Source organism: Mastomys coucha, unplaced genomic scaffold, assembly GCF_008632895.1.
Source record: "Mastomys coucha isolate ucsf_1 unplaced genomic scaffold, UCSF_Mcou_1 pScaffold13, whole genome shotgun sequence".
Classification (NCBI taxonomy): domain Eukaryota; kingdom Metazoa; phylum Chordata; class Mammalia; order Rodentia; family Muridae; genus Mastomys; species Mastomys coucha.
The window spans coordinates 40,236,630-40,252,455 of record NW_022196895.1 but is presented as its reverse complement, the minus strand read 5'-3'; the positions used below and the strand labels follow the sequence as shown (position 1 = coordinate 40,252,455).

The 15,826-nt window shown below is 38.2% G+C and overlaps 1 protein-coding gene across 1 annotated transcript; it reads right to left on the bottom strand.

Moving 5' to 3' along the window:
- Positions 1–6,168: 6,168 nt before the first annotated feature.
- On the bottom strand, positions 6,169–13,762 carry LOC116087621 (neuropeptide Y receptor type 6). The gene is made up of 2 exons (XM_031366302.1): positions 13,536–13,762; positions 6,169–8,535 (listed from the first exon to the last, which is right to left on the bottom strand). The coding sequence occupies exon 2, from the start codon at positions 8,352–8,354 to the stop codon at positions 7,236–7,238; it is 1,119 nt and encodes a 372-aa protein (XP_031222162.1). The 5' UTR covers positions 8,355–8,535; positions 13,536–13,762; the 3' UTR covers positions 6,169–7,235.
- Between the last annotated feature and the right edge of the window lie 2,064 nt (positions 13,763–15,826).

The window sequence follows — 15,826 nt, the reverse complement described above, 5'->3', positions numbered from 1 at the left end:
GAGAGAGAGAGAGAGAGAGAAAGAGAGAGAGAGACAGGTGAATAAGAGAGATGCTCAGTCTAGGACACTAGCCCACGGGACATTCAGTGTATGTTTTCTCATTCAGTTAAATCTTTCCAGAAATGCCCTCATAGACACACACTGATGTATGTTTCCATTTCAAATCTCAATCTAAACAAATTGGCAGTATTAACAACAGTGGGCAAGTTAATATTTTGTGTGGCTTTTCAGAAAGATGAGAAAGTTTATAAGATCCATCAGGTGCTTTCTGTTCCTTGCTGTATGAGAAACAAAGGTCTCTCTACATAATACTATAGGACTAGGTCCTGCTGAATTTCTGTCTTATAAGCCATATTTCAAATTCTTCCACTAATCCAGGTACCAAACATTTCTCTTGGGCTTTAAACCCATACCCGATATTTGTTTGTGAAAGACCTGGGTTCATAATTTCCAGCAGGGGTACAGAAATCCAGTTTTTTTCTAACTTTAGGGACTGTGGGCATGATTTGAAGAAGCTATTTAGATGAGGAGTGGCTTTGCCTAGAAATGGTCCTGAAGTGTTCCATGGCTCTCTCAGGCTTGACTTCACTTATATGTGTCTGTCTAAACATCCATGAGCTTGGTGCTGAAATTCTTCTTATTTGGATAAAAAGCATGCCCATTTTACTATAAGAGTAATGAGTACCATCTGGACATCAATTCCCCTTAAAGTTATTTATCTGGACAGATTGGCAAGTCACATGTACCTCATGTTACTATTGCTAGCAGACAGGAATGCTGGTCAGGGCCAGTCAGGATACTAGGTTTCAATTCCATTTTTGCAAATTTATAAATATGCATAATTATTCTGAATGACCATTGGTTTCCTGCAGGATCTGAAGATGTAGGTTCTAGTGAGAAGGCTTTATCCTACTTTCCCCTTTAATTTCTACCCTTGTAATTGTCTGGATTAGGGGCATTTTTCTTTTATATAGTTCATTCTTCCAAATCAGATGCTGGACTTACCCTTATCTGATTCTAGGCAACTGGCCCAACCTGCAGTTTCCTTATTTCTGAAGTGGAGTGGGCTTGTTTACCTTCAATATCATTTTTAGGATTGATTGAGACATGAGTGGAGAGATAAAATGTGTATTGTCCCTTTGGTCTCTGCGATTCACAAAGCAGCTGAGAGAACACTAGCCCCATCTCAATCCTGTTGAACTCCCATTCATCCTCTGCATCTTCCAGAAAGACTCTCTACTTCTTAGATAAAGATAATTGAAATGGAAAACTTTGGTTTCTTTGGAGACTCAGTTGCATCATCGGATGTTTTTCTGGAAACTGTCTTATGAGAGGATACTTTTGCTGCAGCAGGTTTGTGGGAGGATGTTTTACTGAAAACAGATGCATGATGTTTTTCAGGAAGCTGCCTAAGAAAAGGACATGTAGTGTTTTGCTAGAGCAGATGCTTGAGAGAACATATGATGTTTAAAAAGGGTATAAATATAACCCAACAGATAATAGATGATGCTGTATGGTATTGGTTCACCTTGCCACTCTTTGCTGGTCTTTGTGGGGGTTTGCTGATGCTGGTCTTCTCTGATGATGCTGTATGGCATTGGTTCACCTTGCCACTTTTCTCTGGGTCTTTGTGGGGGTTTGCTGATGCTGCTCTTCTCTGATGATGCTGTGTGGCATTGGTTTGCCTTGCCGTTATTTGCAGGTCATTTGTCAAGACTTCACAGAGAGAAACACACCAAAAAATTTTTGGTGGTATTTTCATGGCTTTTTGTCACTTCTGTGGATTAGGGCCAATTGGCAGATCCTCATGGTTTCTTCTGGATTAAACTGCTGTTGCTGATTCATATGGTGTTTGTGAGTGGATGGAGCTACTGCTGCTGATTCATGCAAACTAAATCGCTGATATCCTGAAAATGCAGATTGGATTCGACTGAAAAAATGATTTCTTTTTTATTTATTTCTTTTTTATTATTTATTTTTATTTTTCCCCACATCCTGTCTCAACACGGATGCCCCCCCCCCCACCTCATCGCTAAACTCCCTGGGGCCTTCAGTCTCTTACATCATCTCTGAATGAACACAGACCTGGAAGTCCTCTACTGTATGTGTGTTGGGGCCTCATATCAGCTGTATGCTGCCTGTTTGGTGGTGGTGTTTAAGATATCTTGGGGGTTCAGATTAATTGAGACTGCTGGTCCTCCTTCAGGATTGCCCTCTCTTCAGCTTCTTTCAGCCTTCCCTAATTCAACAACAGGGGTCAGCTGCTTTTGTCCATTGGTTGGGTGCAAATATCTGCATCTGACTCTTTCAGCTGCTTCTTCCGTCTTTCAGAGGGCACTCATGATAGGTCCCTTTTTGTAAGCACTCCATAGCCTTAATAATAGTGTTGGGCCTTGGAACCTCCCCATGAGCTAAATCCCACTTTGGGCTTATCTATGGACCTTCTTTTCCTTATACTCCTCTCTATTTCCATCCCTGTAATTCTTTCAGACAGGAACAATTATGGGTCAGAGATGTGACTGTGGGATGGCAACCCCATCCCTCACTTGATGCCCTGTTTTCTTGCTGGAGGTGGGCTCTGTAAGTTCCTTCTCCTTACTGTAGGGCATTCCTTCCCTTTGATTCCTGAGAATCTCTTACCTCCCAGGGCTCTGTTGCATTCTGGAAGGACCCCCAATCTCCTGTTTCCTGAGGTTGCCTGTTTCCATTCTTTCTTCTGGCCCTCAGGGCTTCAGTCCTTTTCCCTCACCCAATACAAGATCAGGTTCCCCTCTTCTCCCCACTGCCCCTCCTTGTCCACTATCCCTCCCAGATCCCTCCCTCCCTCCCCACTTGCTAAACAGTTCCACACCCTCCTTTGCCTTATTACCTTTTTCTTTCTACTACCTTTGGTTGGTGGGAGGCTAGAAGGGAGGTTAAAGCATTTAGGTACACTTGTTAAAGTAGGCTTAAAATATAAGCCTACAGAAAATTCTTGACAAATGTATTTGTAATGCATTTTTTCTATTATATCTCTGTTTACCTATCTTCTCATTTCCTTCCTCCTCTGTCATTGTCTTATCTCCTCATCCTTCTCTACTCTTTCTTCCCTTCTCCTCCTCAAAGTCCTTCTTTTGCTTCTTATTCTGTAGTTCCAGGGATCAAGCTTTAAATATTCTAGACAGCTACTTAACCACCGAGTTATAACCCCAAAATTTCAGTTTATTTTTTGCATATTTTAAAAAAGCTATCATCTATGATAGACCTTACTTAAATCAATGAGAACATAGTTTGTGTCTCCTTTGCTGTCTGTTGCATTTAAGCACATACTAGATGTTTATTAAACATTTTGGTTGATTGAATGGGTGGATAGATGATTTGCCCAAATCTCAAGCCAAATTTCTTATTTTTGTCTGTATGCCAAGCCTTCTTATAGGTAGGTGTTTTGAATTCTTGGGTCTTAACTCCAGAGCTTTTGTTTTTAGCATCATTGTTTCCTTGTTAGAGAAGAATTTTGTTCTTTGAAAGGATAGAGCTCTGTTGTTTTCCACATTATAGAAAATCTAGTTTCTCTCACAGAATCCTAATTGTATCATTCTTCTAGAGACCACATGTCCTGAAAGCCTTTTTATTTTAAGACCTATTTGCTTCAGGAATCTTCCAGCACAATAAAATAGGTGCTTGTAGAGGATTTCCACTCACTGTTTGGAAGGATCAGGGTGTGGCCTGTTGAAGGAGGCGTGTCACAGGGCATGAGCTTTAAAGTTTCAAAAGCCCTTGCTAGGCCCAGTGTCTCTTTTGCTGATCAGGATGTAACACTTTCTGCTACCACAGCACCTGCCTATGTGCTGCCATGCTTTCCACCATGATGATCCTGGACTAACTCTCTGAAATTGTAAGCAAGCTTTTTTCTTTTTAAATTAAATTTAGAGTTGCCTTGGTCATGGTGTCTGTACACAGCAATAGAACAGAGACTAAGACAGCCAAAAAAGTCTATCTTGTCCTTGAATGAAGATGTTGTTTTGTTTGTATTCCTGTCATCAAAAATGTTAATAAGTGCTGATATTTCAATAGCTTTTTGGCATCTATTCTGTCAGAAACTTAGTCTTTATATTTAGGTCTACATACCACTTTCAAGCAAAGATTTGTTATTCTCATGTTATTCTAGAGCTGTGGCTGATGCTACCATAGTTGATTTTGGAGCCATCTAACTAAAATACATGTTGCTGCATTTAAGGAACACACAGACACACACTCACGTATATATGGGCAAATATGTATGTATGTATGTATGTATTTATAAATATGTTATAAACATGAAAGAGGATTTATTAGATTGACTTATAAGATTGGATATAAATCCAAATTATTTTGAGAAACTAATATCAAGATATTCTTCAATTTCCAAAGCATTTTTTCTTTGTCTTTTTCTATCTGATATTCATGGGTGAAGATGGTGAGAAGCTTCTATAGAAAGAATAAAAAACAAGGTCTCTAAAAGTTTGGAGGCTAGTCTGAAAGAACAGATTTATCTACATACAATAAAAAAAAAGCACAGAATAGTCAACCACCAGGTTCTAGAGGTCCTGCCACCACTATCTGCCATATAGCTTCTCTCTCAAGAGAAATGTACCAACCTCAATTACAAGTTTGATTTAAAGAGCACATAAATGGGGGAAAGAGATCTTAAGCCCACAAGAAACATTTACCTATCTCTCCTCATTTACTGCATCCTCCATGGAGGAATTTCTGGACATAGCTATTCTGAAACACTAATATTTTTTGTCTCTTCAGTAGTATCATAATTTGGATAAGTGCAAATAAACTCTCCCTTTGGTATTAACTCTGTGTTTACTTGGTCTAAATTTAATCATGGGCAGCTTTCAGTCTGTCCAAAAGGGAGGAAAGCTTCCAGAATTCTTGGCTAATCTTATAAGTGAATACAGCCGTTATAGAAAAACAGTGTATAAGTTCCTCTAAATGTCAGAGCCAGGTCTCATGGCATAGTCCTTAATCTCAGCCTGGTACTTACTTCTCAGTGACCAAGGAAGGGAAATATTTACTGACAGGAAGGAAGATACCAAACGATCAAACTTTCTCTATGGCACCTGGGACAGCCCCCAGTAATGTACAGGCTTGATCAGAGCTTCTCAGCCACAAACCCAGGCTTCCAGGTGTCAAGCACTGACTCCTTTGGTCTGGCTCTAATGCAAGCTAAGAACTAACAGGAAAATTCAGGACTTTCTCTTACACTGCACTCCATGGTCATGTGAAGGGATAGATCAGAGAAGAACTCTCTTGGGTTTTGGCAGCTTTTCTGCTTTCCTTTCCTTGGCAGCTCTCCTGATTGATTCTTAATGTTAGCCCCATTTACATGCACCTAGCTAGTCAGAGCATGCCAGAGCTTGTGTGAACCCAGGATATCCTAGTCTAGATCTCAGATGGCCTTTCTCTAGCTGTCTTAATGGAAGGCCCTTTGAAAAATTTAAGAGCTTGATGTGGTGGCTCAGGTAAAAAATGAAGCAGGTCTATTGCCATGAGTTAGAGGACAGCTTGATTACAGGGTGAACTCATGTTTCCCAAGCTTTCTTTTTCTTTAATCCTTTTCAATGTTAAAAAATAAACACCAGACAGTCATGAACAGTTACAGCATTAGTAACTTCTTTTTTATGAAAGTTTATGGGACATTTAAAAGAAAAGTAAAAGAAGCAAATGAAAAACCACTCTTATTGTGAACCAGGGGGAGTCCAGGTTGAGGAGACAGTACAAGAGTGTGGGTCACACAAGGGAACATTAGTGTTTATTTGGGGTATTCCCTGCTTTTAGTAATTTGAGTAGTGTTGGGTTACAATGAAACTAGGGTTGGTATTTCTTTACTATGCAAAGAAGGGATTACACTGAATACTAATTATATAACTCAATGAGGAAAGGTAGAATGGATAAGGAGAGACTCAGCTGTTGGTTTGCTAAGGTGTCAGATTCTTGTGCCTTCAGGATTCTAAGGTGCTAACCCATACTATGAGGCCATCACATTTTAATTACCTTAGGTGTCTTGTAGTGCTTTCATGGTTCATTCATCCCCAAATGGCAGAAAATAAAAATTCTGATGAGAATTGGAAAGAATGAAAGGAAGGCGGAAGGGAGAAGGCCATGATAGAATTCCAAGAAGGGAAATAATCACAGGTATTAGGAGAATATTTATTCAAAAGAAGACATGCTTACATTTGTATATGGCACACATAGGCTGCAGTCAAATTTAGTAAGTATCTGGGAGGTTTACCTAAGGAAATGGTAAAGCTTGTGGGAATTGGTAGAAGTCTCTGAGCTAACAGTTGTTTAAACAAAAGGATAATTATCTTGTAAATAATCTAGCTGATGGTCTTATTTAGTGAATATTCTTGATTAATGTTTAAGTAATGAGATAGATGATAATTTTCTGGGAAGCTGGAGTTAATTATAATGCTGCTGTTGATAATAATCTCCCAGTTTACAAAGTTATAATGAACCCCTACTTAATATACACAAAGGCATCAGGATAAAAGGCCATTTTGTAATGAAATCTCTATCAATACAGAACATTCATTAGTTAAAATGATCTCTGTTATAATTGGAGTGCTATTGAATCTATGACTAGTTTCCCTAGTTTTAATAGCATTGTTAGTAAAAGAAATGGAGTATTATGACAACTTCAGGATCTGATTCAGATAGTGAAATTAATTATAACTATAGTGCTCAGTATAAATGTTAAAACAAGCTTTCAATTATAATCCAGATATAATTAACTAATAATTTATGATACTATGCTTTTTGATTTATCTAATTGATTGAATAGTTATGTGTTGAAAGTTAAAGTTTCACATATGAAAGTTGAATTTCTTTGATGTAAAGAAGGCATAGCGTGGGTTTTTCCTCCCTGTAACACAACTAATAACTTTGTGGCTATTCCAGGGAATAACATGAATTTTGTACCCTAGACATCTCTGCTGTCCTTGTATGCTTTCTCATTTTTGTTCTCTACCTCAGTAATGATGGCTAGGTTGCTTGAGTTATTCTTCTTCCAAGGGGAACAAAGAAAGGGTAAGGATAAATCTCTGTGTGTTTTATGGCTGAATGGAATAGACATGTTTAACTTAAAGCAAAACTGGGCCCAAAGGTATTATGTGTTTAACTCTGGCTTCCTCTGCACCTTGCCCTATTCCATGCTATTCCTTCCACTTCTTTCACACTAGAAGGGCTATGATTTTGCTTACTAGTTTCTATATGCCTGTTGGTATGTGAGCCACTTTTAACGATCCCTTGGATTCATCTGTGTGCATAGTGGACATGGCAATATTTTCATATCTTTCCTGAGGTTCACCACACCAACAGTGGTGAATGAGCATCATTAGATCCTTCTGGAAATTTTTGTTGAGAAATCCATAAAAGAGAGGGTTTATGCATGTAGAAACCATAGCAACCAAGTGGCAAACTACAAATACCAGGTCGTGGTGGCAGCTCATCAGCATCTCATGATACCAGTCAAAGATGACATTGAAGATGTTCAAGGGCAGCCAACAGGCTCCAAAAGTCACTACGATGGAGATCAACATCACATTTACCCTCTTGTTCTCATTGAGACGGTTCTTATTTTCCCTCCTCCTGTCCACCTGCCTAGTTCTTTTTCGGAGGCAGATAACAATCTTCAGGTAGCAGATAAGAATGAAACCCAGAGGGACAAAATACTGGAGCATAAATAATGATGTGGAAAAGAGAAGCTGGTTCAGTTTAGAAGGCCAAATCTCCACGCAGGCTACCTGGTGGGTGTAGATGTTAGTAGGCAGAGAGAGATTATGAAAGGGCTCATTGGTGAGGTGGTAGGACAGGAATAGGGGAATAGACAATGTCAGAGAAATAAGCCAAATCAAGATGATGCCCCAATAGGCATGAGATACCCTGGGTTTCCAGCCACGGGGGTTCACAATCAGCTGATATCGTTCAATAGCAATCAACACAAGGGAGAATATGGACACAGAGACGGAGACACTTTGCACATAGGAAGTGAGTTTACACATAGCATTCCCAAATACCCAGTGGTCCATCAGAGTGTAGATGACTGTAAAAGGGATGCACATGACACACACCAAGATGTCAGAGAGGGACAGATTGGCAATCAGTATGTTGGTAACATTTTGAGTTTCTCTCTGTTTCTTAAAGATGATGATGATAAGAGAGAGGTTTCCAAAAATGCCCATGATTAGGACCACAGTATATGCTATGAGTAGCAAGAGTATGGCTAGAAAAGGGGGTTGACAGGATTCAAAGTAGAAAAATGCAGAGTTGTTGCTCTTGCCACTGGTTTTATTAGGTGTTGGCTGGTTTGTGGACACTTCCATCATGTCAGGATTTGAATTAGAGATTTTCTAAGCTTCCATGTATCATCAGTGGATGTTTGGCCACTGGTTCTTGAGGGACCCCTGGCTCTGCAACTCTCAATATATAATCAATGAGTTGAATGTTTATGATCGCTGTCTGTATCAGATGGAAACACACAGATGACGTCAGCATGCTCTTGAGATCCTAAAAATCAAACAGAACCCAGAATATTAGTAGAAGTTTTTTTTAAGAGAGAGAAAAAGAGAGAGTACCATGTAGCCTCAGCTTTCTTCAAACTCACTATGTACAAAATGATGTCCTTGCACTTCTGATTCTCCTAGCCTCTACTTGCTGAATACCGGGATTACAGACATTCATTGCCACACAAGGTTTTATGTAGTCTTGGGAATAGAATCTAAGACTTCATGCATGTTAGGCAAGCACTTTATCAACAGAGCTAGATCTCCAGCCCACAAAATCTTAACAATATGGATAATTCCATAAATAGGACAATGCTCCTGAGAGGATGTGTACATGAGTAAAGGAGATCTCTAACCTTACTCTCCTTTCTCTCTCTCTCTCTCTCTCTCTCTCTCTCTCTCTCTTTCTCTCTCTCTTATTAATTCTATCAGTACAGGCTTCAGAAGCAGCAAAAGAAGGATGTGACAACATCCTGGTGACTATCTAAGGCAGTACAAATATATGTTTCTATCCCCTTTAATTTCTGCCTATTTTCAGAATCATATGAATATGTGTACTCTTCAGCTAATAGACTGTGCAGATCACTAAGGTAGTGATTGTACTTTGAGGACCCGAAGGTTATGTTTTCATTTGTATCTGTCAATATTAGTGCTATGTTCATCCCAAAACTCATAGTTCTTATTCATGGTAACAAAATTAAGAGGTAAGACTTTTAGAAAATAAGCTGGCTAAACAATATTTCCAATCATGAATTAGTGTCACATGAAGGCAGATGAGTGCTTTTGGGTGAAGCTTGGTGGTAGAGTGCTTACTTAACATTTACAGGGCTTTGTGTTCCATCTCTTTCAAAGATCTGTACATCTATGCACTTATTCATCCATCCATCTATCAAGGATTTTGCTTCTTCTGTCCCCTTTGCATGTAAGGACTTAGTACTTATCCCATCTACAAAAGCATCATCCTGTGAGTCAGGTAGTGGTCCTTACCATGCCTGAAGTTGCTGACACATTGATTTTGGACTTACTAGTGAGCAAAACTATGAGAAATAAACTTCTGTTGCTTATAAACTATCTAACATATGGTATTTCCAGCAGCACAATGGAATTGGACTAGTTCATATTCCAAGCAGTTATACCCAAATTTTTGACACTGGAATAGAACATTGTCTCCAACAAAGTTCATGTTTGAGAACCATGTGATTGTTACAAAAAAATTGCAAAAAAGTCTTATAATTTTTAAAGTGTGTTTATGAATTTGTGTTCTGACACTCTCATATCTACCATCACCCACTTGTATGTAGTCTGCAGGCTGTAGACTGAGTATACCCAATGAGAGAATTACTGGAAATGATTTAAGCCAGATTCCTATCTGAAGAATGAGGGAAAACAATGCCTACCTGCTTGAGTTGTGACAATTACATAACAATGTGCAACTGAATTATTCTCTCATCCTCAACATATGGGAGAGAGTAGATGCTCAGTGTATGTGCTATTGAAAAACTGTCTCCTCCACTGCTCTGAGTTAGGTTAAAGTCTTCAAGATGGGAGCTAGGATTACAGAACACAGGTGCTGTGGACTAGTGTATGCCTTCTCTTTTTGTGTCTTCATTCTCTGGGATGAAGTAAATGTGTGATATCTTCCTCAGCTTTTGGGAATCAAAGAAAGAATGAGTGCATAGACATCTACATTTAGGATTAATTTTGTTTATAATCTGTTCCATCAATTCTTCCCACAGATTTCTTCTAATGTCCAGTGGATAAGGGGCTCTGGGCCCATGGCTCAGCATAGTTTGGAATGGTCATATTCAGTGGAATATATCAGAAGACATCACAAAGTTAATGAATGAAGAATCAGTGGTGAGATTTCTATCCTAAGGAGGACACATGGAAGGAGGGCAGAAAGGGAGAGATGGAAAGAAAACCCTCCTCATATTGGTTTATTCTTTAGAAATCTTGGGCAAGAAACACAAATAACACTGATAAAGGAGACTGAGCAATAGGAATGGAAGGGCATAAACTTTTTTTTTACAGTGTGAAATTACTTTGGCTTGCTATTCCTCGAGTTCAAAGGCTCAGAAGATTGTTACTGGAAAGAAATCACCTCAAGAGTGCTTTTCGCTCGTACAATAAACACCACAATGAAGAACAACATAAAAATACTGTGGATGAATAGAAACCACTGATAAACACGGTATACTTTATAAAGACAGCCCAAAGGACTTGTCAATAATGTGGTGACAAAGAGAAATAGCTATGTTTAAAAACATCAGGGTTTCTACAAACCTGACATACCCAGATATTGGCTGAAGGGACATTTCAAAGTATATTCAAGCTCTTTATGTCACTTGATAGACCAGAACTACAGATGAGAAATAGAATGCTTTGATTTCTAATTAAAGTCTTTCTACCAAGCAAAATTCATTTGGTGGGAAAAGGAAAGGAAAAGAGATGGGCAGTAACTGCATATGTAGTCTGGCGTGCCAGCACGGAATGCAACTTCCTCAAGGAGGACGTATCTGCTGCTAGCTAGTGTTCAATTTCTTCATCAATCAAATTAAATTTAAAAATGTCTTCTTTATTATTTCATAATGGCCAATGAAATGGTATTTCAAGAACGCTTCATAAACTGCTAAAAAGTGTTCATTATTGTATTGTTGACTATGTCAGATACTTGTGCAGAGCTTATGTTGGAAGGGGTGGGAATGTTCTAGTTCTGTCTAATTGACAGAAAAATCAAGTCTCAGAAAATCCAAGAAATTAGCTAGAGCCAAAGTCTGTCCTCTCTCTCTCTCTCTCTCTCTCTCTCTCTCTCTCTCTCTGTCTCTGTCTCTGTCTCTGTCTGTCTGTCTGTCTGTCTGTCTGTGTGTGTGTGTGTGTGTGTGTGTGTGTGTGTGTGTGTGTGTGTATAACTGGTTTTCTCTACTGTTTTTGTTGTCTGTTAGAAAAACACACTTCCTATGAATCCTGGGAATACAGCCCTGATAACAGCTTTCTCTTTACAGATGTGAAAATTCATAGAACTTGAGAGTCCCTAGTAGGTAAGAGAGAAAGAAGTAAACATCAGCAGCCTTTATTTGTTCTTTCTTGTTAATGTGTTCACAGAGGATGGGGGTACTTCCCATCCAGCAACAGGACGTGCAAGGCTATGGTGAACCTCCCTCCTCCTCCTTATGCTGATTACTATTCAAGGAAAAAAATCCACTCTCAACTCTGTAAATTCCAAGAGAGGCTCAGAGCTCAGAAAAGTCAGAAGACTTCATCTGGGGACTCAGAGATGAATGCAAGAGTTATATTGCCCAAATGCTCTCTGCACAGCTCAAAGATGAGCAGGGAAATCCCTAAATATGGGCTTTAAATTGCACTGTGGGCTTTGCATTAACTTAATTGGTAACTGTGAAGTTTCAATCTGTAAATCTTGCTTATCTGGAAGTGAAGTAATGTTACGCTGGAGTTCATAAAAAAATTCTTAGGATACAATTCTATTTTAGGAATGTTCATCTTGAATTGCTTGGTAGAAATGCTAGAGATGTATGATGTCACATGAACAAGTGACATTTGGTCAAATCTATAGCTAGTACATGATAGAGGTAGGTAACTCTAACCTCCAATTTGCTTATATCTTACTTATGAAATGTCTACCTTGATGTGTTTTATTTATGTATCCTGGTGTAATAATTTCATGTCAAATTAATTTAAAATATTTTTGGATTTATATATTTTAAGATGAACAAAATAAGAGAATTACTTTATAGAATTTTCCATGAGATTTTATTTCTGTATTTTGATATCTTTCTGTAACGCTGTGTTTGTCTTTTTTCATTAGCATAATCCTTATTGGAGGGAAGGAAGGTGAAGTAGGGTACAGACTTTGTATGTATTTGTCTTTGATCACTCTTTTCTCTTATCATTAACACCTTCATTTCCTGTTCATCTGTGCGTCTCTAGTTTCTGTTTCCTTTTTCTTTAACTCTGGATACATTTTAAGAAAACAAAAAACATATTTTACATTACTGGGAAGTATAAAGAAACTCTAAACTCTTCGTCTTGAAAGTAATCCTTCTGTACTGCGCTCATTTGACAGATGTCATCATGGGCACAGCTCAAATCTCCTGGCCTTCAGAGTTCTACATGCTTGTCACCATTTTCTGCTGCTTCTGGTTATACTTGGCATTAAAATGTTCTATGTTTTCTATTCTTAGTTGCTCAAAATTGGCAGGAACTTTCTGTAGCACACACACACACACACACACACACACACACACACACACACACACACCTGAACTCAGATTTCCTCCTTAACTTTCTAAGAACAAAAAATATCAAATTCTATGGTCATATTAATGCAAATAGAATCTTTAGTTGTTTTTTAAGGTGCTGCACATGTACTAGGTCATTCACCAAGCAGTCATGTGCTGACAAGGTAAGCTGTCTTAACCTCATCTTTACACTGTCTCATGCCTTCACTAGAACTGACACTTAATTTTTTATTCATGAACTATAATCCACTGACTTGTTCATGATCAATTAGAATTGTATATTCTAAACCATATACCAAGGAATATTTTTGTATATTTAGTCATTTAATTTAAAAAAAACCAGTCAAATGAATAGCTTCATGAAGACAAATAAAATTAGAATCTTGTACACCCTTAAGAATGAAGATCTGCACTGAGTACCCACCGTAAATATCAAGAAACACATTGTACTCTTTCATAGCCTTATTAAAAAGTGCAACTGGCCTGACTAACATTATATAAACCTCTTTATTCCACTCAGTTATTTGTCCATTAAAAACTCAATTGTATACCTATTATGGTGCATTCTAATGTTATGGATGTGATTTTAAGATCACAGAAACAAGAATTCCATTGATGCTGTTAAACTTGGAGACAGAAGAATTCCAGTTTTTAAGGATCTTATACTGAGTATCTTAGCACAGCATGCATATCTGAAAACCACATTTACAAGATTTATTTTTTACAGGTTTGTCTCTCAGCTTCTTACCTGTTAGAAAATTTCAGTCTGTTGCTCTGCTCTCATCTTCTACACGCTTGCTTTCTTCAGTCTTGTTGTTCTTAAAGATTACTTCTCTGCAGATGGATGTCACAGTAACCGTCTCTCCACGTCCTAGTATTTCTTTTTCCTGTCCTGATGTATTTATCGTAGCTTCACTTCAGAAGCTTTCCCCTGGAGTTGGAGTCATTATATCGGCAGAGAAGTTGGAGTTCTGTAATCCAGTGGGTGCTGAAGGCCACTGGGGAGCATGCAGGGAGGAGGAGTCAGGGCCTTGACAGCAGTGAAGCCTAGCTACAGCTGCTTAAGCGATGTGAAAATGTCACAAATACCACTCTCTAGCATCTGCAGAGATGATAAAAGTGCATCGTGAAAATCTGTAGCATATATAGTGATACTTTTCCAACAAGAGTGGCTTTGTAAAAAATATGAAAGTTAATTTATAGGTCCCTGGGAATTTATTAGTATACATTAATTAGTAGCTTGTTGTAGAAATTTTTCTTTTACTCAATCGATGGATTTTTATCTATATCTTGCCATAATTTAAAACTTTAAAACAATGTTTTAAGAATTGAAATTAATACCAAATTTCTTAGAAAAGGGTAAAATAAAAGGTTTTCTTTCTTTCTTTCTTTTATTTTTAGAATCATGTGGCCTTGGCTGGTCTTGAAGTTATGTGATTGAGGGTGAGTTTAGGATCACGATCCTCCTGCTTCCACCTGCCAAAGACTGAGATTACAGATGTGTACCACTATACCAGATAGAAATGTGATTTTTATATAGGACTTTGAAAGGAACAATTGACTGTCTATTGCTCTGAATGAAAGTAGGCACTGAAAATGGTTTGTACTTGAAATATTGTTAGGAGACAATTCCTTACTCACATTTTGGTTATTTAAATTACATGTCCCCTTCATCCGTACACTCCGTTAGGCCAAACTGTGCTATTGACTATTTTAATTCTAGGTTTAGTAGTCCTATTAAATGTCATAAGTAAATGTTATATCATATACAGAGGGTATAAGAAAAAATAAGTCAGATCTGGACTATGGTGGTTAATAGTTTTTATGACTCACACATTTTTTCTTAATTTTTTTTTATCAGATATTCTTTCCTGAAGATTGCTGTTCTGTCCATGACTCAGTCTCATCTACATCAGATCCTAACAATGAGCCTTCTTAGCTACGGGGGAGCTTATAGTATTTCACAAATAATATGTTGATAGGTGAAGCGATCAGTGAGAATTCTTGGAAAGAAGGTGTGCCTGCAAGACAGATTGATTGACTGGAATTCCAGTAATACAGAGAAGCTGGGATGTTGCAGATTCACATCCTAGTTATCTTCTGTTGGGCTATTTTTGCTTCCTGAATCCTTTGCCCACTTCTATGTCAGAGCTAACTTCTTGTGACTAATAATTAACAACTGTTTGTAATCTACTAACTGAGAAGACCATTGGTTTCCACCAACCAAGAAGCTAAGAATATCATAAGAGAGCAAGCATCCAAGACTCACCCTCTTTTTTGTAACTGGATCTCTGATGGACTCACCAATATATTTTAAATTTGCCTTGATTTTTTGTTCTCTTACTAAAAGACTTCACATGACATCTTCCATATGAAAACTTGAAACCAGGATAACCCAGCTCCATATTTTATGGGGCATGGCACTCATATTTGGCTCTGGAATAAACTACCTCTTATTTTCTTGTTTCTCTGAACTGAGTGCCTCACCTGACCCTCTCTCTGTCTCTCTTTGTCTCTCTCTGTCTCTGTCTCTGTCTCTGTCTCTGTCTCTGTCTCTCTCTCTCTCTCTCTCTCTCTCTCTGTGTGTGTGTGTGTGTGTGTGTGTATGTGAATACTTATGTACAGTGAGTAAATTAGGCAATAGAGAGGATGAGTTGGATTTTTTCTGTTCTTTGTAGCTTTAGGAACTACAGAGAGAGCCCAAGATCTGTGTTGAAGAGCCCCTCCTAAAACCCAAGAACTCAGAAATCTTGGACAATGAAGGGGAAGAAACCAAGATTGAAATAATGGATGATACTCCTTCGTTAATACCGAGGAAGGGAGAACCCATGATTTACCAGGTAAGAGGGCTTAATAGAGTAAGTTTAAGCAAATTGGCTAGAGAATATGGAGGAAGATAGAATTAGTCCTAGATCAGTGGAAGCAGAGAAAACTGAACAATGCAACTACTCAGCTATCCTTAAGACAAATACTTAGATTTTGACTCAATAGGAGAGAAATTAATTTTTTAATTTTTACATAATGAGTATTTCATTGTGT